The sequence below is a fragment of the Gekko japonicus genome, unplaced genomic scaffold, assembly GCF_001447785.1.
Source record: "Gekko japonicus isolate JY-2015 unplaced genomic scaffold, Gekko_japonicus_V1.1 scaffold490, whole genome shotgun sequence".
NCBI lineage: Eukaryota > Metazoa > Chordata > Lepidosauria > Squamata > Gekkonidae > Gekko > Gekko japonicus.
In genome coordinates this window covers 460483-481106 of record NW_015165249.1, presented here as the reverse complement: position 1 = coordinate 481106, position 20624 = coordinate 460483, and the positions used below count along the sequence as shown (strand labels likewise).

The window sequence follows — 20624 nt, the reverse complement described above, 5'->3', positions numbered from 1 at the left end:
AGAAGAATAAGAAGAGGAGGAGGAGGAGGAGGAAATTGGATTTATACCCCACCCTTCACTACCCGAAGGAGTCTCAGAGCGGCTTACAAACTCCTTTCCCTTCCCCTCCCCACAACAGACACCCTGTGAGGTAGGTGAGCTCTGAAAGAGCTCTGACAGAAACTGCTCTTTTTCAAGAACAGCTGTGCCAGAACTATGGCTTGCCCAAGGTCACCCAGCAGGTGCAAGTGGAGGAGTGGTGAATCAAACTCGGTTCTCTCAGATTAGAGTCCGCGCACTTAACCACTACACCAAACTGTCTCTCTACACCAGTGAGACTGAAGTAGACATTTTCAGCCTCCTGAACAAATGACATCATCATCTTTATTCCGCCCGTTTCAAGTGTCATCAAATCCACTGCTTTCTACCAGCACAGATTTCTGCTTTTATAGGAAGAAAAAGCAAGACTAAAAAAAACCCCTGAAAAGCAACCCTGCAATCAAAGGCTAATTACTCGGGGGCTTCACCATCAAACAGAAAGCATTATTTGTTTTCACGGGTTTCTTGCAAATGAAAGACGATGGCTAATTTATTCCTGCAAAAATTGCTTTGAGTCTGCTACAGAAGACGCTTTAAGTCACGGAGCTCGCACACACCTCTTCATATTCCGACAAGCTGCATTCAAATTGAAATTCTTGTCAAACTTCCCTGATCATATTTCTAAAATTGGTGGTGGGGAGACCAAAAGAAAGGCAAAAGAAGAAAGGATGGGGCGGGGAAAACCTCTTGTAAATAAGTTGGCCCTATTCAAAGGGATGTCTCCAAACCTTTAAGAAATGCAAATTTATAACTGCTGAGAGAGAACTGGTTGTTCAGCTATGGTATAATTTCACAACATTGTAACACATTTCTTAAATAGATTCAGTAATGGGTAGGTAGATCGACATTTCAATTCCCTCCAGCCCTCAGATTCTTACATCCCAGGATATGTAAATATACACTTACGAGAAAGCTTTTGCCATCCTGATTAACTTCCAAAGGCTCTGAAATAACTTGAAGGGCACTTTTGAAATTCTCCTCCTCCAAATTTCAACCCCGGAATTTTGAAGTTCCAAATTACCTGGTCTTGTTTCTGAAATGGAGCCAATGCACTGTGTTTCTGAAATCGAGCCCTTCATTGTTAAGAACATAAGAGACGCCAATGCCCCCCCAAGCACCAAGAAGACAGAGCATCACTTGCCCCAGAGCCCCTAGCTATACCTTGTGGCTAATAGCCACTGATGGACCTCTGCTCCATATGCTTATCTAATTCCCTTTTGAAGCTGTCCATGCTTGTAGCCGCCACCACTTCCTGTGGCAGTGAATTCCATGTGTTAATCACTCTTTGGGTGAAGAAGTACTTCCTTTTATCCGTTCTAACCCGACCGCTCTGCAGTTTCATGGAGTGCCCACGAGTTCTTGTATTGTGAGAAAGGGAGAAAAGTACCTCTTTCTTTACCTGCTCTTTCCCATGCATAATCTTATAAACCTCGATCATGTCACCCCTCAGTCGTCTTTTCTCCAAGCTAAAGAGCCCTAAGCGCTTTAACCTTTCCTCATAGGGAAAGTGTTCCAACCCTTTTATCATTTGAGTTGCCCTTTTCTGCACTTTTTCCAAAGCTATAATATCTTTTTTAAGGTGTGGTGCCCAGAACTGCACACAGTATTCCAAATGAGGTCTCACCATTGATTTATATAGGGGCATTATTATATTGGCTGATCTGTTTTCAATACCCTTCCTAATAATCCCCAGCATAGCATTGGCCTTCTTTATTGCAGTCACACACTGTCTCGACATTTTCAGTGAGTTATCTGATATGTGAGTTATTGTTCTGATATGGATTTCTGTATTTTGGTACACAGCACTGTACATTAGTTGTTTGGCACAGGCTTTAGTTAAATTGTGTCCAGGCCCCACCCCATTCAAGGGCTCTCCGGTACTGATTTCTTTATGTGCATTGCACATACCAGCAAAGACACTGATAAAATGTAGCAAAAAAGCAATCTTGGGCCCCTGCCACACGGGGGGGGGGAGCACGGCCAAAGTGCGGCTTTTTAGAGCCGCACCAAAAGAAACGCGGCAGCGGGACCTGACAGATCACGAAAGGGAGCGCGAGGCAGCCGGCTGCGCATGTGTGCGCATGTGCAGTTCGGCCGGGAGCCTCAATTGCTCCTGAAGATGGGCACGCCGGTGATCTCACGGCCGCGCTTGCTGCGCCGTTTTAGGTAGGTTCTACCTTTTTCTAGGTTTTTTTTCTATGTGCATTTTCGGCCTAAAGGGCCAGATCGGGGACGGGTGCGTGCCGCTTCCCAGATGCTGCGGTGTGATCGCGCCCGTTTGCTGCGCCCCCGATCCGTTCCTCTTCCGGGCCTAAACCTCCCGTGTGACCGGGGCCTTGGTATGAAGATACTGAGATTCTTTTACTGTGATGTTTCACACACATGCAGGAGCATCAGCAAACCAACCCCACACAAAAAGAATCCTGACAAAGCCAAATAACATCTCCGATCATACCAGGACTACTTATTAATCAGTGATTTACCTCTTTTTCTCTTGTATGTGAGCTCTCCTTAAAAACACTTTATTAACTGTTTGCCTGTGTTAAGTATTAAGGGTGCAATCACACTTCCTTGAAAGCGTAACTTAAGATTGCTTGATTTCTGTCTTTAGGTAAAATAAACCTTCTGTTCATTCAAACCAAAGGAAATCCAGGGCTAAGATGGGGCAAAAACTTTCACACTATGCCTTGTGCTGATTCCTGGTGGTCCAGTCAGGTCTCTTTTTGTAGCAGGAACTCCTTTGCATATTAGGTGACACACCCCTAATGTAGCCAATCCTCCAAGGACTTACAGTAGTCCCTGTAAGAAGAGCTCTGTAAGCTCTTAGAGGATTGGCTACATTAGGGGTGTGTCACCTAATATGCAAAGTTCCTGCTACAAAAAGAGTCCTGGCAGATAGAGAGTGGTCAGGAACAACTGTCCACCAGGTGCCTTTTGCTTGAGTTACCAAGGGACAGAGTACAGCTGTTAATTAATAGCAGTGATGAGCAGAATTTTTGTTGGGTATGCATTGAAGAAGAAGAGTTGTATTTATACCCCTTACTTCACTTGGAGTCTCAGAGCGGCTTACAATCACCTTCTCTTCCTCTCCCCACAACAGACACCCTGTGAGGCAGGTGGGGCTGAGAGAGCTCTGAGAGAACTGTGACTGACCCAGAGTCACCCAGCTGGTTTCATGTGGAGGAGTAGGAAATCAAACCCGGTTCTCCAGATTAGAGTCAACTGCTTTTAACCACTACACCAAACTGGCTCGGTGCTGAAATCTGGCTTTTTGAAAGGGGGGTTATTGATTGACTGACCGACTGATTGATTAAGTTTTTAAGCTGGCTAGTAGCACCTCAGAGATCAACAAGATTTCCAGGGTATAAGTGTTTGAGAGTTAAAGCTCCCTTCCTCAGGGTCTTGACTCTGGCAAGCTTACACCGTGGAGATTTTGTTGGTCTTTAAGGTGTTACTGGACTCAAACTCACTCTTCTGCTGCAGACCAACATAGCGACCCACCTGAAGCAGTCTAAAATGATATTGATAAAACAGGCCACAACTATAAAACAACTTGAAGAAAGATGGATCTCCTTAGCTAAAAGCCCAGGTAAATAAAAATGTTTTACCCTGGACCCTAAAGGAAAGTAAGGTAGGTGCCAGGCAAGCCTCGGGGTGGAGGATATTCCAAAAGTGAGGTGCCACCACTGAAAAAGCCCTGCTTCTGATTGTCACCCACAGCACCTCTGTAGGTGGGGGCACAGAGAGCAGGGATTAAGAACAGGATCTTAAAGTTGGGCTGGACAATACAGAAAGAGGCACTGTACTCCTTTAAGTACAGAAATAGCGACGGTGTGAATGTTGCACAAGAGTAGTTCTCTGAGGTTAAAAAGCAACAGACCCCCAACCCCACCCACAAAAATGTCCAAGTATCCTGTTTCTCACAGCAGCCAACCAGATTCCCCCAGAAATCCCGCTATCCTGGCATGAATGCAATAGCATTCTCCTATTGCTGCCTCCCAGCAACTACGTTTTATTTTTTAAATTTATTTATTTACGTCATTTCCACCTATTTATTGTGGTCAAAACTAATGATAGGCCTCTCCTACATAAATTTATCTAAACCTCTCTTAAAACCATCGATAATAGCTGTCAACACCCCAAATACTTTTAGCGGTAAAACTTACTGCAAAAAATAAAAGCAAATATCCAATATCATCTTTTACCTTCCCTTGTGAGGCCTTCCTCTCTCAGGTATCCCAGCAGATGTCCTTCGGTTCACTGTTGAGTACTCTGGGTCCAGCTCGTACCCCTCGTCGTCAACCCCAAGGCTGCGGTTATCATCCTCGAGCCCGTATGGCTCCGGTTGGAATCGTTCTGGCTGGGAGCGGTTTAAGTCCACATTGCTGCCTGTTGGTACTTGAGGTTGAGCAAGCGGACCATAGTTATCCCTCCTGCTTGGCAAGGTGAAACTGCCGTCCTCCGGCCGGTAATTGTTCCCAGGGACATAGGCGTAACGTGGACGGTAATTGACGCCACGGGACAAACTGCCGTAGTTGTCGGGGAGGTCTCCGTAACCATCATGCCCCATGAAAGGACGATATTGGCCATCGTGACCATCGGGGTAGGAATCATTGTAGCTGTTGTAAGACCGTGTCAAGGTGGAAGATGCTTGCGGTGTTACGTAACGTTCCCCATTCTTCATGTGTCTTCTGTCTATCGAGTCAGTGTAACTACCCATGGGAGACGAGCCATCCACCACAGGGAGGCCGTCAGGACCAAGAGGAACCTGGCGCACTGTTCTAGTGGTGACAGTTTTCACCATTTTTGTAACCTGTAAAGCGGAGAAAGAGAACTATCAGTGGAAGAGGACTTAAAATACAGTGCATAACCCAAATGTTCTTTTAATGGTATGGTACCTCCAAACAATCACCTTCATACAATCAGGTCTCAACCAATGCTCCCTCTAAGCTGTGGAGTCTTGTGTGCGAAAATTCTACTTTGTGAGCTACTGGCATTAAAGTTGTGAGTGAGCAATTGGCTCCTGCATAAACTAGTTTGCTCTGGAGCCATCCTTCCTGAGCTAAGACCAAAATGTGTGAGCCGGAGGCTAAAAACTGTGAGCTAGCTCACACTAACTCAGCTTATAGGGAACACTGGACTCTCAACATGGTTTCAGGAACAGTTAAATCCTATTCTCACATAGATCTGACATATCAAGTGGATACTATCCTGGCACTCAATTGGTTTAAGAACTTTGTGTGCCACTTCTCCAGACCTCCACATGAAGCTTCGTACTGAGCCAGATCCTTGGTCCATCAAGACCAATACTATCAACAAAGACTAGCAGCAAATCTCCACTTTGGCACTTTCACATCACCTACCTTTTTCAACTGGAGATGCATGACCCTGGTACCTCCTGCATGCCAAACAGATGCTCTACCATTCAGCCACAGCCCTTCCCCACCAACCAAGACAATAAAAAGAAGTCAATAAAACGATGTGGTACTAGAGCATACAAATCTGTGTGGGTCTACCCTATGCCATGGGGAAAGGGGTTCAAGTGTGTAGACTTGTGTAGACTGATCTGAGAATGTGGGTGTGAGTTTTAGAGGAGGTTGGATCTGGTCCTAAATGGTAAACTCACCAGTTAATCTAAAACTGATAACAGGTATATAATAGACCAGGGGTGGCCAAACTTGCTTAACCTAAGAGCCACATAGAATAAACGTCAGATGTTTGAGAGCTGCAAGCAAGGAACAAAAATTATGCACGTTTTTATTGAAATATATGCAAATTTGCTTGTTATTAACATTAAATGAGACTGCCAAAAATAAAAACAAATGGGGTTAAAAACAGGTATTGATAATGATATCTATTTATTCGATATTTGTAGGTGTGGGGGGGGGGGCTTTGAGAATGCATTTAAAGTTGCTTTCTTTCTCTGCTCCTCCCCCCACCTCAAGCCTACCCAGGGAGGGGAACACTGGCTGGGGAAGGGAAGACCAATCAGGGAGGCATGCCTTCCCTTTGTTTCCCCAGCTGCCCTGCCAGGAGCCACACAATATGTGTGAAAGAGCCAAATGTGGCTTCCCGAGCCACAGTTTGGCCACCCCTGTAATGGGCCAACTAGATAAAGAGAAACAAATGACTTTCATCTCCATTCCATGGTGGTATTTCTGTTGGTATATGTAAGAAAGAGAAGTATGAAACCCAGTGTACAGATCAGATCCTATGATTCACTTACTGACAACACGAACAAACGCCAACAATTTTCAGTACCACGGAACACAGGTAAACCAAAGGCTGTCAAGAAACTAACCAACTAGGGTTGCCAGTTCTGGGTTGGGGGAAAAATAGAAAGGGAGAAAAAACTTCGGAACATGTGTTTTTGATTGTAGATTATACCAGCATAATAGAGAGATATTTATAAATCCTATTATTAAATCACATCCAGGGCATAGAAGGGGGACTCTCCTCTCAATTATGTTGGCAGATAAAAATCAGAATATAACTCGTATGGTGGCTTAATTTGGTTGGTTAGCCTATTGTATTCGGAGAGAGTGGAGGGACCATAACTAATTGGTTAAATTGATTTTATCTGATTGGTAATGGAATTTGTAAATACTTTTAATGTTTTAACGTTTTTAACATACATTGTCAGTTAAGAGATATTATTTTACTATTGTTTTTACTGCTGCTATATTAACTGTATTTGCTGTATTATGGTCTTTGACCGCAATAAATCACTGTACTAAGTACCTGGAGACTTTGGGGGGTGGAGCCAGGAGAGGGCGGGGTTTGGGGACGGGAGGGGCCTCAGCATGGAACAAAGCCGTAGAGTCCACCCTTCAAAGTAGCCATTTTCTCCAGGGGAGCTGATCTCTGTCAGCTGGAGATCAGTTGTGAAAGTGGGAGATCCCCAGGCCCCACCTGTAGGCTGGTAACCCTAGAACCAACACAGGGTAATAGCGAGAGTGTTGGTATCCTTGGTCCGGTCCCTCTCTTTCCACTTCACCTGATCTCTAGGTGAGCATGAGGATAAAATGGAGGAGAGGAGAACTCTGTACACCATCCCGGTTTCCTCGGAGGAAAGACAGGATAAAAAGAAGAACACGACACTGCCACATGATGTTAGACCTGTTGTGAATATACATCAGCAAACGAATGCTATTTTAGGGTGAAACCATTTCAAGATGACATCCGTAAGCAGGAAGGAAAAAAAAAACATGCTCTTTATTCTCTCTTAGACCCAACCCAGACAACATAGGACACGTGACTTGCCCTGGTCAGTCAGCCCCCGGGGTAGCTGAAGGCAGTTGGCTCTTATTTCCCTCAGTCCCCCTCCCCTTCAACAGCCCCAGATCGAGCTGTGGAAACAGGATACTGAGTGAGGCACTGCATAGGACTTGGGACAGGCAGGCCCATCTAATTTCAGAGACAGTAAGCTGTACTTTTGCAGGGTCCACCACATTCTCTAGATAGATTCTGGGCACTGGAAATTTATCTTGTTACAAAAGCTGATCTCTTGGCCTTACTAGATAACTCCACACCCTTCAAGTTGCACAGCTGAACACAGGGACAAACCTGTTCACAAATGGGTGGAGATATGGGATATGAGCAGGAGGGCCAACTTAATCCAGACTCAACAGTAGAGGTGTGAAATTCCTGAGCTGGACCATACCACTACCCCTTTTGAGGTTGTTCTATGTATTTACAAAATGAAGAATGTGAGCCTGAATCAGACCTGTAGCCACATGGATGCATTTGATGGCAACATCCCCTTTCAAATGTGCCATACCCCCTCCCTCCGGGTCCCTCTTCTCCCCATCCCTCCTGAGCCCACATGAGCTGCTGTGTCTCTTTTTCCCAGCCCGGCTCTCCTAAGTGGCATCTGGCTCTCATAAGTGTGCAGGGAGGGGGCGGGAGGCTGGATGCTGCTGTGACCACTTTGCCTCAGCTTCTTTTCCCCTGATCAGCTGAGCTCAGCCGCTGCTGCTCTTGATGCCTGCTATGTGCATCAACAGCGCCTCCCATTTCCTCCTCCCTTGCACCTTCCAGGAAGCCCCTTTCCAGCCCACCATCTGCTGGGGCGTGGAGAAGCAGGGAAGGCAGGGCAAGGTGGCACCTCGGTGTGGAGCTCTTCCTCCTCTTTCCCTTCCCCAGCCCATGGGAAATGACACAGTCTGCCTGGCCCACACAAAGGAGACTACAGGTTTATTTATTTTTATTCAATTATTTTTGTGACATTGTAAGTGACATCATGCCCCCCCCACCTACCCACCCAGTGCCCACAACCAAACATTTTCTGGCTACAGGCCTCTGAATGTTTTGGGAATCAAGAGAAATTCAACCGGGGAAAAAAAACTTTTAAGGGGAATTTGGGTAGGGGGGTTGTTGTTTGTGGACCTCCTTTGGTGTCTTATCTCCCCCCCGCTCAATTTTCTGGGCAATGGGATGGAGGGGGTAAAAGCAGACAGTGCTGTCTTCTAATGGCACCTATGGGAGGCATCAGATCAAATGCTCTTTGTTGTGGATGCCGGACCTCCCCCTCAGTGGGGGCAGTGGTCTCCCACTTATAGGCCCCATTTCTTCTTTGCTGGCCAGCTGGCTGGTGGGGGAATTACCCCCCCAAAAAACAACAACAAGGAAGAACACCAGAAATTAATGTGATGTGCCTATGTGACCCAGAAGTGACGTAAGCTTGGGCAGGGATGTCAGGGGGTGATACTCTTGTTTTGGGGCAAATCTCTATAGTAGAAGCTAATTCTAGGGCTAGCTTGCCTACCTGATCACTACATCCCCTGACAAAAATAATTCAGATGAAAATTATTTAAAGTTTTAACACGGATTCACAGTAAAGAAAATGATAACAGCATCCACTGATTTGAAGGACAGTGATAATTTGAGCCCATTAAAATGGCTTGCCAAAAGCCCCTCCACATCAATTCAGTTTCTCAAACATCATCTTCCAACAAGAGGTAGCTGTCCCACCAGATAAGGCTCACATTCTTGGCTAACTATTTATCTTATAAATTCAATAAACTATTCGTACTCAAGTTATCTTCTTTGAATATAAAAAAGCTGTGTTCATTTATTCTCACTACTTTTTTATCATAACAAAGGGCATCAAGATATCAAAATCAGTGATTACGCGTTTCTCATACATGTGGCTGGCTGTCTGCTGATCCTCATCCAGTACACTATCTTTGAACTACGTGTTCACTTCTGAATTCAATTAGACATTTTTGCCATTCTCAGGTGCTGCCTGCACTTGGGCCCAGACTAGGGGTGCCATTTGCTCATTCTCAGCAGGCAAACTCTTGCTGAAGCACCTCTGTTGTTTGCCAGTGATCAAATGAGTGATGGGAGATAAGCGGGGAGGGAGGACGTCAATGGTACATTATCACTTCTAGCTAAACCCCGGAAGTGGTGTCACTGACACTCTAGGATTTTGCTGATCTCCATGGTCAGAAGTGATGCCAACACATCAATGACGTCCTTCTTCCCATGCTGTACCCCCTAAAGTCTCCCAAGGGTTCCAGGCATACACTTGGCAACTCTAACCCAGGCAGATAGTATATCTATTGATACTAATTACACTATTTTCAGTCTACTGAAGGCCATACTAGCCTGTTACTCCTTTGTTTCTTGTCCCTATTTAAGGTTGTTTGTTCCATTCTGAATCTCTGGACTCCCTGTTGGACACATCTGGCGGCCAAAGTAGACAATATTGAGTCCCCAAGTCTGCCGTGGGGATGTGTCACCATTATACAGCCTGGAATTTTTACCTTTCAAAATGCTGCAGGAGTCCCACCTTGCTGGGGACTGTGGTGCACTGTTTTTGAGATCCAAAATGGGCGGCTGTTTAGGCTGCTGAAGACAGTGCAGGGGGGAGACTGAGGAGTTCCTTATCCCCTGCACTGGAGCCCCCAGCACGATTGGGGGCCCCACGGCATTTTATATAAGGAGAAAAATTCAGGCTGCAAAATGGTGATATGTCCCCATGACAGACTTGGGAAGGCAGGATCATCTGATTGGCCCTCGTGTTTAGCTGAGAGACTAGGCCAGCTCTGATTTGGACCTGCAGCAGCATCCTCCATTATTCTTAGTCAAGATCAGTAACTGCTCCCCATCAGGCCCAATAGCAGCTTCTGGGCTGGGGAGGGGGGGGGGGGGGGCCTGATTTTTCTCAGGAAAATGGCACAATTGGGAGAGGTCGGCCCCCTCACTGCCCAACATTACAACTGCAATCCACACATCCCTGCCCTCACGACTGCTTCAGGAGGCTTAAATTGCATGTTAGGGGATCCACGTCCTTGGGCCTACTTGTTTGTTTGCATTCAAATGAACACAGCCATTTAGGGTTGCCAAGTATTTTTTACTCACCGGCGGGGGAGCGTTGCCTCGGTCCGGGAGCTGCCCTCAGATGCGCAGGAAGTGACGCACGACGTAGAGCACGTTGGGGGCATGGCCCAGATCGTCGGGGGGGAACCATATGGTTTCCCCCCCAACGATCTGGGCCACGCCCCCAATGTGAGTGACGTGGCTGCGTCACCTCTGGTGGTGCAGCTTCAGGGGGCGGAGTTCCCCCCTGGGGCCCGATTCCACCGTGGCGGAAATCGTCAAGACGGGGGTTTCCCCCGCCCCCCGCCCCCACTTGGCAGCCCTACAGCCATTGCATGCTTTAAATCGTAACCTGGCAAAGAGAACTGACTAATAGATAGGGTTGCCAGGTCCCATCCCGTCCCCCAGCCATCAGCAGGGCATGGGTGGAAGGGTTGCCAGATCCAGGTTGGGAAACCCCTGGAGATTTGGGGATAAAGCCTAAGAAGGACAGGGACCTCAGTGGGGTACAATACCATAGAGTCCACCCTCCGAATTATCCATTTTCTTCAGGGGAACTGATCTCTGTTAGCTGGAGATGAGCAGTAATTCCAGAGAACCCTCAAGTCCCACCTGGAGGTGGGCATCCTGCTAATAGACTCAACTATGAATCAGGAAGACCTTGGATTTAATCTCCCCTCTGCCAAGATCTGCCCCAGCTGGCGCGAAGGCTAGGGCTGCCAAGTCCCCCCAGGGGACGGCATAGAGTTTTCCCCTCAGATGGCTGTGGCCCCGCCCCCAATGTGCCCGGCGTCATCACGTCACCTCCGGCTGACGTGCACGTGCTGAAGACACCGTCCGGGAGCCCCCCGCCGCGGGGCGAAACAGACTTGGCAACCCTAGCGAAGGCCAATCCCTCACCAGTGGCCTGGAGCCAAATGGACACTGGGGTAGCCACTCTTGTATTATAATCAGTCTGAATGACATCTGATCTATCTGTTTTAACATGGTATGTTATGATTCTAATTTGTTTTTAACTTGTTATTTAAAAGTTCTTTTAATTGTAGTGTATCACGCCTGATGTAAAATGCCCTGAGCCCGGTTGCGGGGAGGGCGGTATATAAAACAAACAAACAAATAAATAAAATGGGGATAAATATGTCGTGGACCCCATATCTTCTGAGGTAAGTTCAGCAGTGACCAGAGACAAAATGTTCTCCATAGTGGTACCCTTGGGGGTGGAAGGCTCTCCCCAGAGGAATTCACAGCCTTTTAAGCACTAGGCCTCAGGTGAAAACATTTTTTCCCCTCTACATAAACTTTTTGTTAAGGGTCTATATGACCCTTGCTGATACTCTCTTACTGCTGAAGGAAGTTTATACTGTTTTTACGGTAACCTCTTGTTTGTTTGTTTTTTAATTGTTTTTATATTCATAAGGAAAAAGGTAAGGAAGGGGTGGTATAGGTAGTGGGTATGACATTCAGGGACCGGTAGAGTACAGAGCATCATCTTGCAAGTTAAATTACATAATTCAAATCTTTTCTTGGCTTAACAAAAGATTTCTGATGTTCAATCTGGTTCATGAGCTCAAAATCTGTCTCTTTTAATCTCTTGTTTGGATCCACTGTGTAAAAAAGATTCCATATTGCTTCTAGCTCTTGATCGCCATAGTCCTTTAGCCTTTCCGATAGAATGTCCATTTTGGCAACTTCTAAAATCTTTTCAATCAGTTCCTCATCTGTTGGCACCTGGTTCACTTTCCAATATCTCGCATACAAAATTCTCGCTGCTGTCACAACATGTACAATTATATATGCTTTTGTTTCTTATCTAATTATATCGGTAAAATATTTAACAAAAACAATTCAGGTGGCAAAGAAACCCCTTGTTCTTTATATTTTACACTGCTGTTATCTCCCACTTTTATGAGGAACATTTTCATGTCTGTCACTTTTTCTCGTAAGTTGCTTCGATTTATTTTATGACGCAAAGCACCAGTCGCTTGTATCAATTAATTAACACCAGCCAACACTACTACAAGTAGAGAATGTATGTGAGCAGCTTTCCAAAGTGCTATATAAAGGCAAAGTTTTGTCATAACATTGTAAGGTAATAATAGACTTACACTAAACAGTCTTAAAAGCGAATTCAATCGATTTTTGAAGATGGGCAGTGATCTGCAGTCCACAGTTACAGGCTAATCTGCTCTTAAGGCCGATTCCTCCCCCCCCCCTTTCCATTTGCAGAGATTGGACTGAGTCCTAAATAGGCTTGACGCAACCACAACAAACTACTTCAATGTGCCACCCAGGGTGGGAGTAGAAAATTCCACAGAGACTTTGCAGTATTAACAAATACACACACACAGACCAAATACTTAGCTGCTATCCATTCAGTGATGTGCCCATAAAAGGAGAGGAGGTTTGCATTTTCACTACGTCTAAATGATTGGGGGGGGGTGTCATCAGCACCGAACAGCAACCACTTTTAAGCTTTTAGGACTGTTTAAAACAGCAGGTGTTCAGCAAAAGTAACCAATCTGTGGTCCGAATGTAAAGCTAAAAGTGTGCGATTTTTACACACAACAAAAGGTGGGGGCAACTTCTGCATCTGCAGATGGCATGTTCAGTGGTTCAGAAGTTTAAAAAAAAAAAAGGAGAGGGAGACGTTTTGACCAGCAGCGATGGATTGAAACGCTATCGATCTGTCGCCAGATTAGCCAACCTACTGCAAGAACACGAAATAATTAGAGCATGTTGCTGCGAGCGACTCCAAGCATATGTCCTTTGGTCGGGCATATTGATAGAAGAACAAGAAATAAGGGGGAAATTCACTCAAAACAGCAAGCGTTTTGTCCCTCAGACATCTGTGAGTGAATGCTATCCTTCTGCCTAATGAGGTTCCACAAAGTCAGTAAAAACCATGTGACGGCCTCCCCACTGATGGAATAATTACGCTGCCTTGGGTGCAGAGTGATGCAGCACCAGCTACCGGCATGAACTCCACCGTCTCTTGAAAGGCAGCGGTCTCCCTGCGTCCTGAGGGGGTTCATTGGTAATTAGACTCTTCTCTGAGGCAGAAATCTATTTTGGTGTTTCGGTGAGCTAGAGGAAAAGGAAATAAACCAGATTCATGGGCGAGAAAATAGTATTCCGGTCTCATATAAAGCAGCCAATTTTGGATCGCCTACAATGTCAAGGAAAGGATTTGGAGAACACGACGTAGCATTTCAAGCTACACAGTGCAATAGAGCCTTTCCTCTGACACATGAGAAGGTACATCATCTGTGAGATCCACCTGAAAAGACAAGAACCACATGCAGCCTAAGACTAGGGCTACTAACTCTGGGTTGAGAAATTCCTGGAGATTTGGGGGTGAAGCCTTGGAAGGAGAAGTACCTCATTTGGATATAACGCCACAGAGTCCTCCATCCAAAGCAACCATTTTCTCCAAAGGAAGTGATCTTTGTAGTCTGGACATCAGTTGTCATTCTGGGAGATCTGCAGGTTCTACTTAGAGGTTGGCAAGCCTCACTAAAACAGATGAGTGTATGAACCACCTCCCTACTGAAGCTGGACAACTCTATGATTCTATAGAGATGCTTTAGGCTGGTCCTGCATTGGGCAGGGGGTTGGACTAGATGGTCCTTATGGCCCCTTTCCAACTCTATGATTCTATGACATTGGAGGACAATAATCTTTCTTAATATTTACTACTTATTTGTGTGCTGTATTGTTTTTGCTGCTGTTTTGCCCTCAAGTTGCGGCCAACTTATGGCGACCCCATAGGGTTTTCAAGGCAAGAGACATTCCAAGGTAGCTTGCCATTGTCTGCCTCGGGATAGCAGCTCTGGTATTCTTTGGTGGTCTCCCATCCAAATACTGACCAGGACTGAACTTATTTAGCTTCCATGATCTGACGAGATGGAGCTAGCCTGGGCAACCCAGTTTAGGTCATATAGATACACACTACATACAAAGGATGAAAATCAAGGTTCACAGGTTTAATCCTCATGAGGATAAAAACGGGGATATTCTAACTGAACCAGCTTTCAAAATTCAGACTCATCCTTGGACAGAGCGTTGTGAGGGCACTCCCCCCAAGGAAGTACACTATGATGGGGCACTGTGGTTCAGTGGTAGAGCTTCTGCTTTGCACGCGGAACCCCTGGCAGTAGGTGATATGAAAGATCTCTGAGTAGACAATACTGACCTTGATGGAGCCAGTATAAGGCAGATTCATGTGTTCGTGTATGACAGTCTAACCTGGAAGCCACCAAGGCACATGTGGCAAGAATATTTATATGGAAGCAGCCTCCTTAAAATTCACACAATCTCTCAACATAGACTAGAATCTCAACAAATCCATCACCGGAACCTGCTACTGCTTGAGTGGTGGGCTGGTCCTGAGGAGGAAACGGTCCCCCCGGAACAGCCACCAATAAAGCCATTCAGGAGGCTTTCAACATTTGCTCATGTCCTGCGGAAGGCACCCTCTGAAGCCTGTCCGCACCAGCTGTCTCCCCCCCCCCCCCAACACAGCCTGGAAACTGTTGGTGCAATTCAAGCCTCATTCAAATGTGGCTTCTTCAGATGAATCCGCTTCTTGGTGGGTTTGGGGTAGTGGGGATGGGGGCAGATTAAGCAAGAAAAAGCATTTCTCAGCAGTATTTATTCCCCTAACAAAAACACCCATGAAGTCTGGACAGCACTGTGAGAAATATTGTGTCCTTTTCTGTCAGAAAATCTGCTCACAAGAATAAAGGCAATGGCAACATCATAATAAGTAGGGACAAGCAGATATTCCTTCACTAGTTTTTAAAAAATAATAATTCAGCTTTGGTCAAAGGTTTTGGGTTTCTGCCTTTGCTGGTTTTGTAGATTTATTTGCACTACAATATACGTACATCGCATGCTTTTCACATGCAATTTAAAACAGTATCTATTGCAGAGACAATGCATGTCATGATGTATACTGCTGATTCATTGAAGCACAAATATTGGATGGAAATGTGCACGTCTTACAGGGGGAAAAATCAGTACCAGAAAACGGTAAAGGCTGTAAGAGTAATCAGAGGTTTGACCTGCACCAGGGAGTTGAGAACTCAAAATGTGGATTTTCAGATCAGAACAGGAACACAAAATTGGAAGTGACTCTGATCCTAAGGGACAGTTTAATGTGATTTCCAAAGGTTTCTTACTTTTAATATGACTGAAATTGAGATATGGACACAGAGGCATCAACCCCATGCACATCTGAGATCTGTCCATGTTACTGTGGGGCGAGGTGGGGAGAGATTGATATTGATCGCATTCATATTTCAGGCTTTCCTCTGTCGTGGAACTCAAGATGGCACATATAGCAGACAGCGGACACCTCCAGTTCAACCATTAAGCAGGATCAGCCTTTATTCAGTTTCCACAAGGCTGCTGTGATGGGCGCTTTCCAACCCAATCCTGGGACTGTGGGCTTTAATCAAAAGCGTGAGCAGAGAATGAGCGCAATGCACACGCCTCCTCTTTTGGTGCTTCAAGGTCCCCTGTGATTTTTGAGCAAAGCATTAGAAGATGGACTTTGAGCCAGCCTAGAATTTCTGAACATCCATAGAACAAGAATTTTGAAGCAAGATAAAAGACAAGAAGGTTAGTCTGATCCTCCGGTACAGGAAAAAAAAAAATTCTGTAAAAGGAAGACTGTGAAAGCATGAGAGAAGTAAGAGAGGGTGGGGGGGGGGGGGGGAGAAAGATAGAGAGAGAAATATTTTTTATCCTTTCATGAAATATGGATAGCAATTACGAAATCTGATCTCTGTAGATTTCAACATGACACCAGAATGACACCATCCTGATTTAACTTTTTCAATATCTGGCTGATAAAACATGCTCATGTATAATGAAAAGACAGCAAATATGCGCTACAAGAAAATGGGATGGGGAGGGGAAAGCACACACAAAAAGAGAAGGAGCTTTGATCTGTAGAAAGGGCAGCTCCCCAGACATAAAATAATGGGACCCATCCTGTGCAGAGAGCAGATGGCCTTCCCCACCTTTTCCAAAGGATCACTGTGGGCGGGGGTCATTTCGTAGAAAAAGAGGTGCAGGAGCTCATTAGCATAGCTTATTTGCATATGCCACACCCCCTGACATCACCGGAAGTGTGTCAGAAGGCAACACCCACTGCTCAGGCTCCACTGGACTGTTTTGGATTGCTAAATATTGGGGGGGGGGGAATGTGCAGATCTGTCCTCACAGAGGAGGGAGAGCTTTTACCTGAATAAAACTTGGTCTTAAAGGTGGCACTGGACTGTTTTGGACCGGGGGGGCGGGGGGGAGGGCTCTGCAGCTTACCTGGCTGCTTCTTGCTCGGACTGAGGGCTGCTGGGAGCGGGGGGTGGGGCTTGTTGCATGTGCCCGCCCCCTGGGCTCTTTACTGCCGGAGCTCCGCTCCTGTGCGCTCCTGCAGGAAATGACCCCTGGCTGTGGGAAGGAATTGTCGGGATGGAGGCTCAGAATTTCTGGTGCGAACTGGCCTTGGCCAAGCATTGATGATGGTGATAAAATTAGCTGTTCCATCAAACTTTCAGTTCTGAACAGCATTGGCCAAGCATTTAATGTGTGAGTATCCTCCCTTGGGCAAGCAGATTCCTTTTAGAGACTTGTGTGTATGGTTGCCAGGTCCACCCTGGCCACCGGTTGGGGATGGGAGGTAGGGTTGCCAGATCCAGGTTGGGAAAACCCTGGAGATTTGGGGATGGAGCCCTGGGAAGGACAGAGACCTCAGTGGTGTACAATGCCATAGAGTCCCCCCTCCAAAGCATCCATTTTCTCCAGGGGAGCTGACCTCTGTAGTCGAGATGAGCTGGAATTCCGGGAGATCCCCAGGTCCCACCTGGAGGCTGGCATCCCTACTTGCCTGCTTCCACAGGTGCTTTCATGACCTTGGATTCAACTAAGAACTAGGTATTTTTCCTCCCAGTGAGCAGAATCAGGAACAGCAGGCCACATGAGTATCGTTAGGCAGTGTTGATCCCACTTACGAATAACCGAGACGTGTTCATGTGTGGCTCACGTCTCCCAGCGTCCTCACACCATCCCGGTCTTGTGCATTAGATAAAACTTAAAACAATGAATCAGAGTTTGAGTTACAAACCAGGAAGCCCCAGGTAAGGGTGGTCTTAGTCATTCCAGGGACCCAGGCAAAACCCGAGGATAGTGCCCCAGAGCCACAGGGAGCAGAGTGAAGCGCACGCCTCCCATAATCCCCGCTGCACAGCTGATTATCCCCAGCTGCTGCCTGAGTGAAGCTGCTGCTGCCTGAGTGAAGCTGCTGCTGCCACAACTCCGGAGCCTCTGGGATTGTGGGAGTGGCTTCAGGACTACCACCACCAATCAGCTATAGGGCAGGGGGAGCGCACCATCCTACAGGTGATCACTCAGAGCAGCAGCTTCAGTAACTGGCCGCAAGGCTGTTGGGGCTCCTGCCAGCACAAGGCTCTGGGCAGCTGCCCTGGATGCCCCGTGACTAAGACTGTCCCTGGTCCTGGGTTCAAATCCTTTCTCTGCGAGAAACTCATCAGGTGACCCTTAGGTAAGCGACTCTCTGTTTTGGCTTCAGCCTGCTCTCCTTTGCCCATCTGTAATACAGGACTCATTGAATATTGACCTACATTACAGGGGTCTTGATTAATTAATTCCCTTACAAGCCTTTCTATCCATCCACAAGGATCAACAGCATGGTTTACAACTCAGCATGGTTTACAACAAGAAGAAAACTCCTCTAACAAATAGTCAAACAAGCCCACTGAATTAAAACAAAAAAAAAGTTGCCAAAGTGATATTAGCAAATACAGAAAACAGAAACACCGGGGTCCAAATGACTTCTTAAAGAGTGTCCGCAAGAGAGCACCGTGGGCCGCTATACTTAACTATATGTGAAGACGAGACTCCAAAGAGACCACTGTTAGTCCTGGCTCCATATTGACTTGGATCCCACAGATTCCTGAACATATACAGTCTCTTTATTTTTGTTATTTTAAATTAGGAAATTCATATGCTGCCTCCCCTACGTCCATTAATTATTAAAATATCATAAATCATTGATATAAAACCAAACCAAGCCACTAAAAACAAGCTAGGGACATTAAAAAACCCCAGCATAAAACAACCACTGAGCATGCTAAAAATATTCCCCAAACAGACCGTAGAGTGAAGCAGATCATAAAGCAGCTAAAGAGAAATACCATTATTAAAAGCCTGGGTAAAAGAAATGCTTTGACCTGGTGCCTAAGAGACAGCGTAGCAGGCATCAGGCAAGTCTCAAGGAGGAGGGCATTCCACAGGCGGGTTGCCACCACTGAAAATGCCCTGTCTCTAGGTGCTACCCTACGGCCACCTCTGAAGGTTGGGCTACAGAGAACAGGGCTTTGGAAGGCAGCTTTTAACTGGTGGGCTAGACAATATGGGAGGAGACATACTGACCCACTGTGCTGTTTCCCTAGCTTAGCACACTCCCAATGGCAGTGAGCTCAGCACAGTGAGTACTGTGGGAAACGCCACATCTTTACCTCCCACAGAGTCATAAAGAAGACTGGGGTAAATTACCATCTTCCAGCCTAAACTACCTCACAGGATTGTTGTGAGGATAAAGCTAGCAGGGGAAGGGGATGTACGTTGCTCTGAATTCTCTAAAGGAAGGGCACAGGATAAAAAGCTAAAGGAAAATTTAAGGAAACTTTTAACAATTAATACAATTCCTTTCCATCCCTACCTTTCTCCGTCCTACACACAGAGATGACTGAATAGATAGCCTCATAAATCAATATTAATTCTTTCAAGCGCACGAAATTAATATCGCCCAAAGCTTTTCTTTGTTCAAACGAATCCGTTTGACTAAACAGTTCAGTACTCTCAAGTAGGCAAGATGGCCGCCCCCTTTTAATACTTCAGATGAATTAAATATTTTATAAGAGCTGACAAAACTGGAAAGATTTTTTGTCAGAATTGTGCCATAAAACAGAAAATAGGTAAGGGAAAAGCGCTCAAGGATAAAAGCATTTTGACATTTCTGAGTGCTTATTTTTGACATATAGACTGTAAAATTACCAGTCTGAAAAAAGGTACATGCCATTACCTTGTTAACAGGAGACTATGAAAGAGCTGGCCCTTTAGAGGCCTATGAAATGGAAGGTCACTCATCTCCTCTCCCCAGCATCTACTTATGTTGAAAATAGCTGAGCTTTTCAAAAAGAACCTGAGGAAGTTGACCCCCTGACTTTCCACTGAAGTCTAAAAGAGGAGGAGGAGGAGGAGGTAGATTTCCAGCGGTACAAATGATCTGAGGACCAGAGTCTTTGAAAGACTGCTTGCACCCATAGATACCTGCCCAGTCACTTCGATTGTCTGAGAAGGACCTTCTGTGTGGGCCCCAACCTTAGATATGAGCTGGGCAGTTACTGTTGATATGTCCTTCTCGGTGGTAGTTCCCACTGAAGTCTAAAAGAGGAGGAGGAAGAAGATTTCCAGCGGTACAAATGATCCGAGGACCAGAGTCTTTGAAAGACTGCCTGCACCCATAGATACCTGCCCAGTCACTTAGATTGTCTGAGAAGGACCTTCTGTGTGGGCCCCAACCTTAGATATGAGCTGGGCAGCTACTGTTGATATGTCCTTCTCAGTGGTAGTACCTTTCCCCCCCTTCTCACAAAGATTAGCCCAGTACTTGGTTTACTAAGGTAACAATTTGGTGTACATGGCTGCCAAATCCCCCCAGGGGGAGTGGATTTCCCCCTGCTTTGGAGGTCCGATTTCCGCCCCCACGGAATCGGGCCCCGGGGGAAACCCCACCCCCGCGTGCACGTCACAGGAAAGTGACGTCATGACGCCGGGCACACTGGGGGCGGGGCACAGCCATTTGAGGTGAAAACATAGAGTTTTCCCCTCAACTGTATGTTTTCCACTCAAATGGCTGTGCCCCGCCCCCAGCGTCCCCGGCGTCATGACATCACTTCCCTGTGACGTGCATGCGGCGCGCGCGTGCCGGGAGCCAGCACAAAGTCCCCCGCCGGCAGAGGTAAGTCGATTTGGCAACCCTATTCCTGTAGGAGTGCACAGGAGTGGAGCTCCGGCAGTAAAAAGCCCAGGGGGCGGGCACATGCAACAAACCCCGCCCCCTGCTCCCAGCAGCCCTGGGCCACAAGGAGCAAGAAGCAGCCAGGTAAGTTGCAGAGCCCCCCCCCCCAGAT

General features: G+C 46.4%; 1 protein-coding gene across 1 annotated transcript in view; it reads right to left on the bottom strand.

The window, feature by feature from the left end:
• Positions 1-20624, bottom strand: part of ARVCF (armadillo repeat gene deleted in velocardiofacial syndrome) — a 249860-nt gene that overhangs the window by 210087 nt on the left and 19149 nt on the right. Inside the window, exon 2 of the mRNA XM_015410114.1 lies at positions 4284-4891. Coding sequence (XP_015265600.1) covers positions 4284-4891 — 608 coding nt within the window. The remainder of the gene's footprint in view (positions 1-4283; positions 4892-20624) is intronic.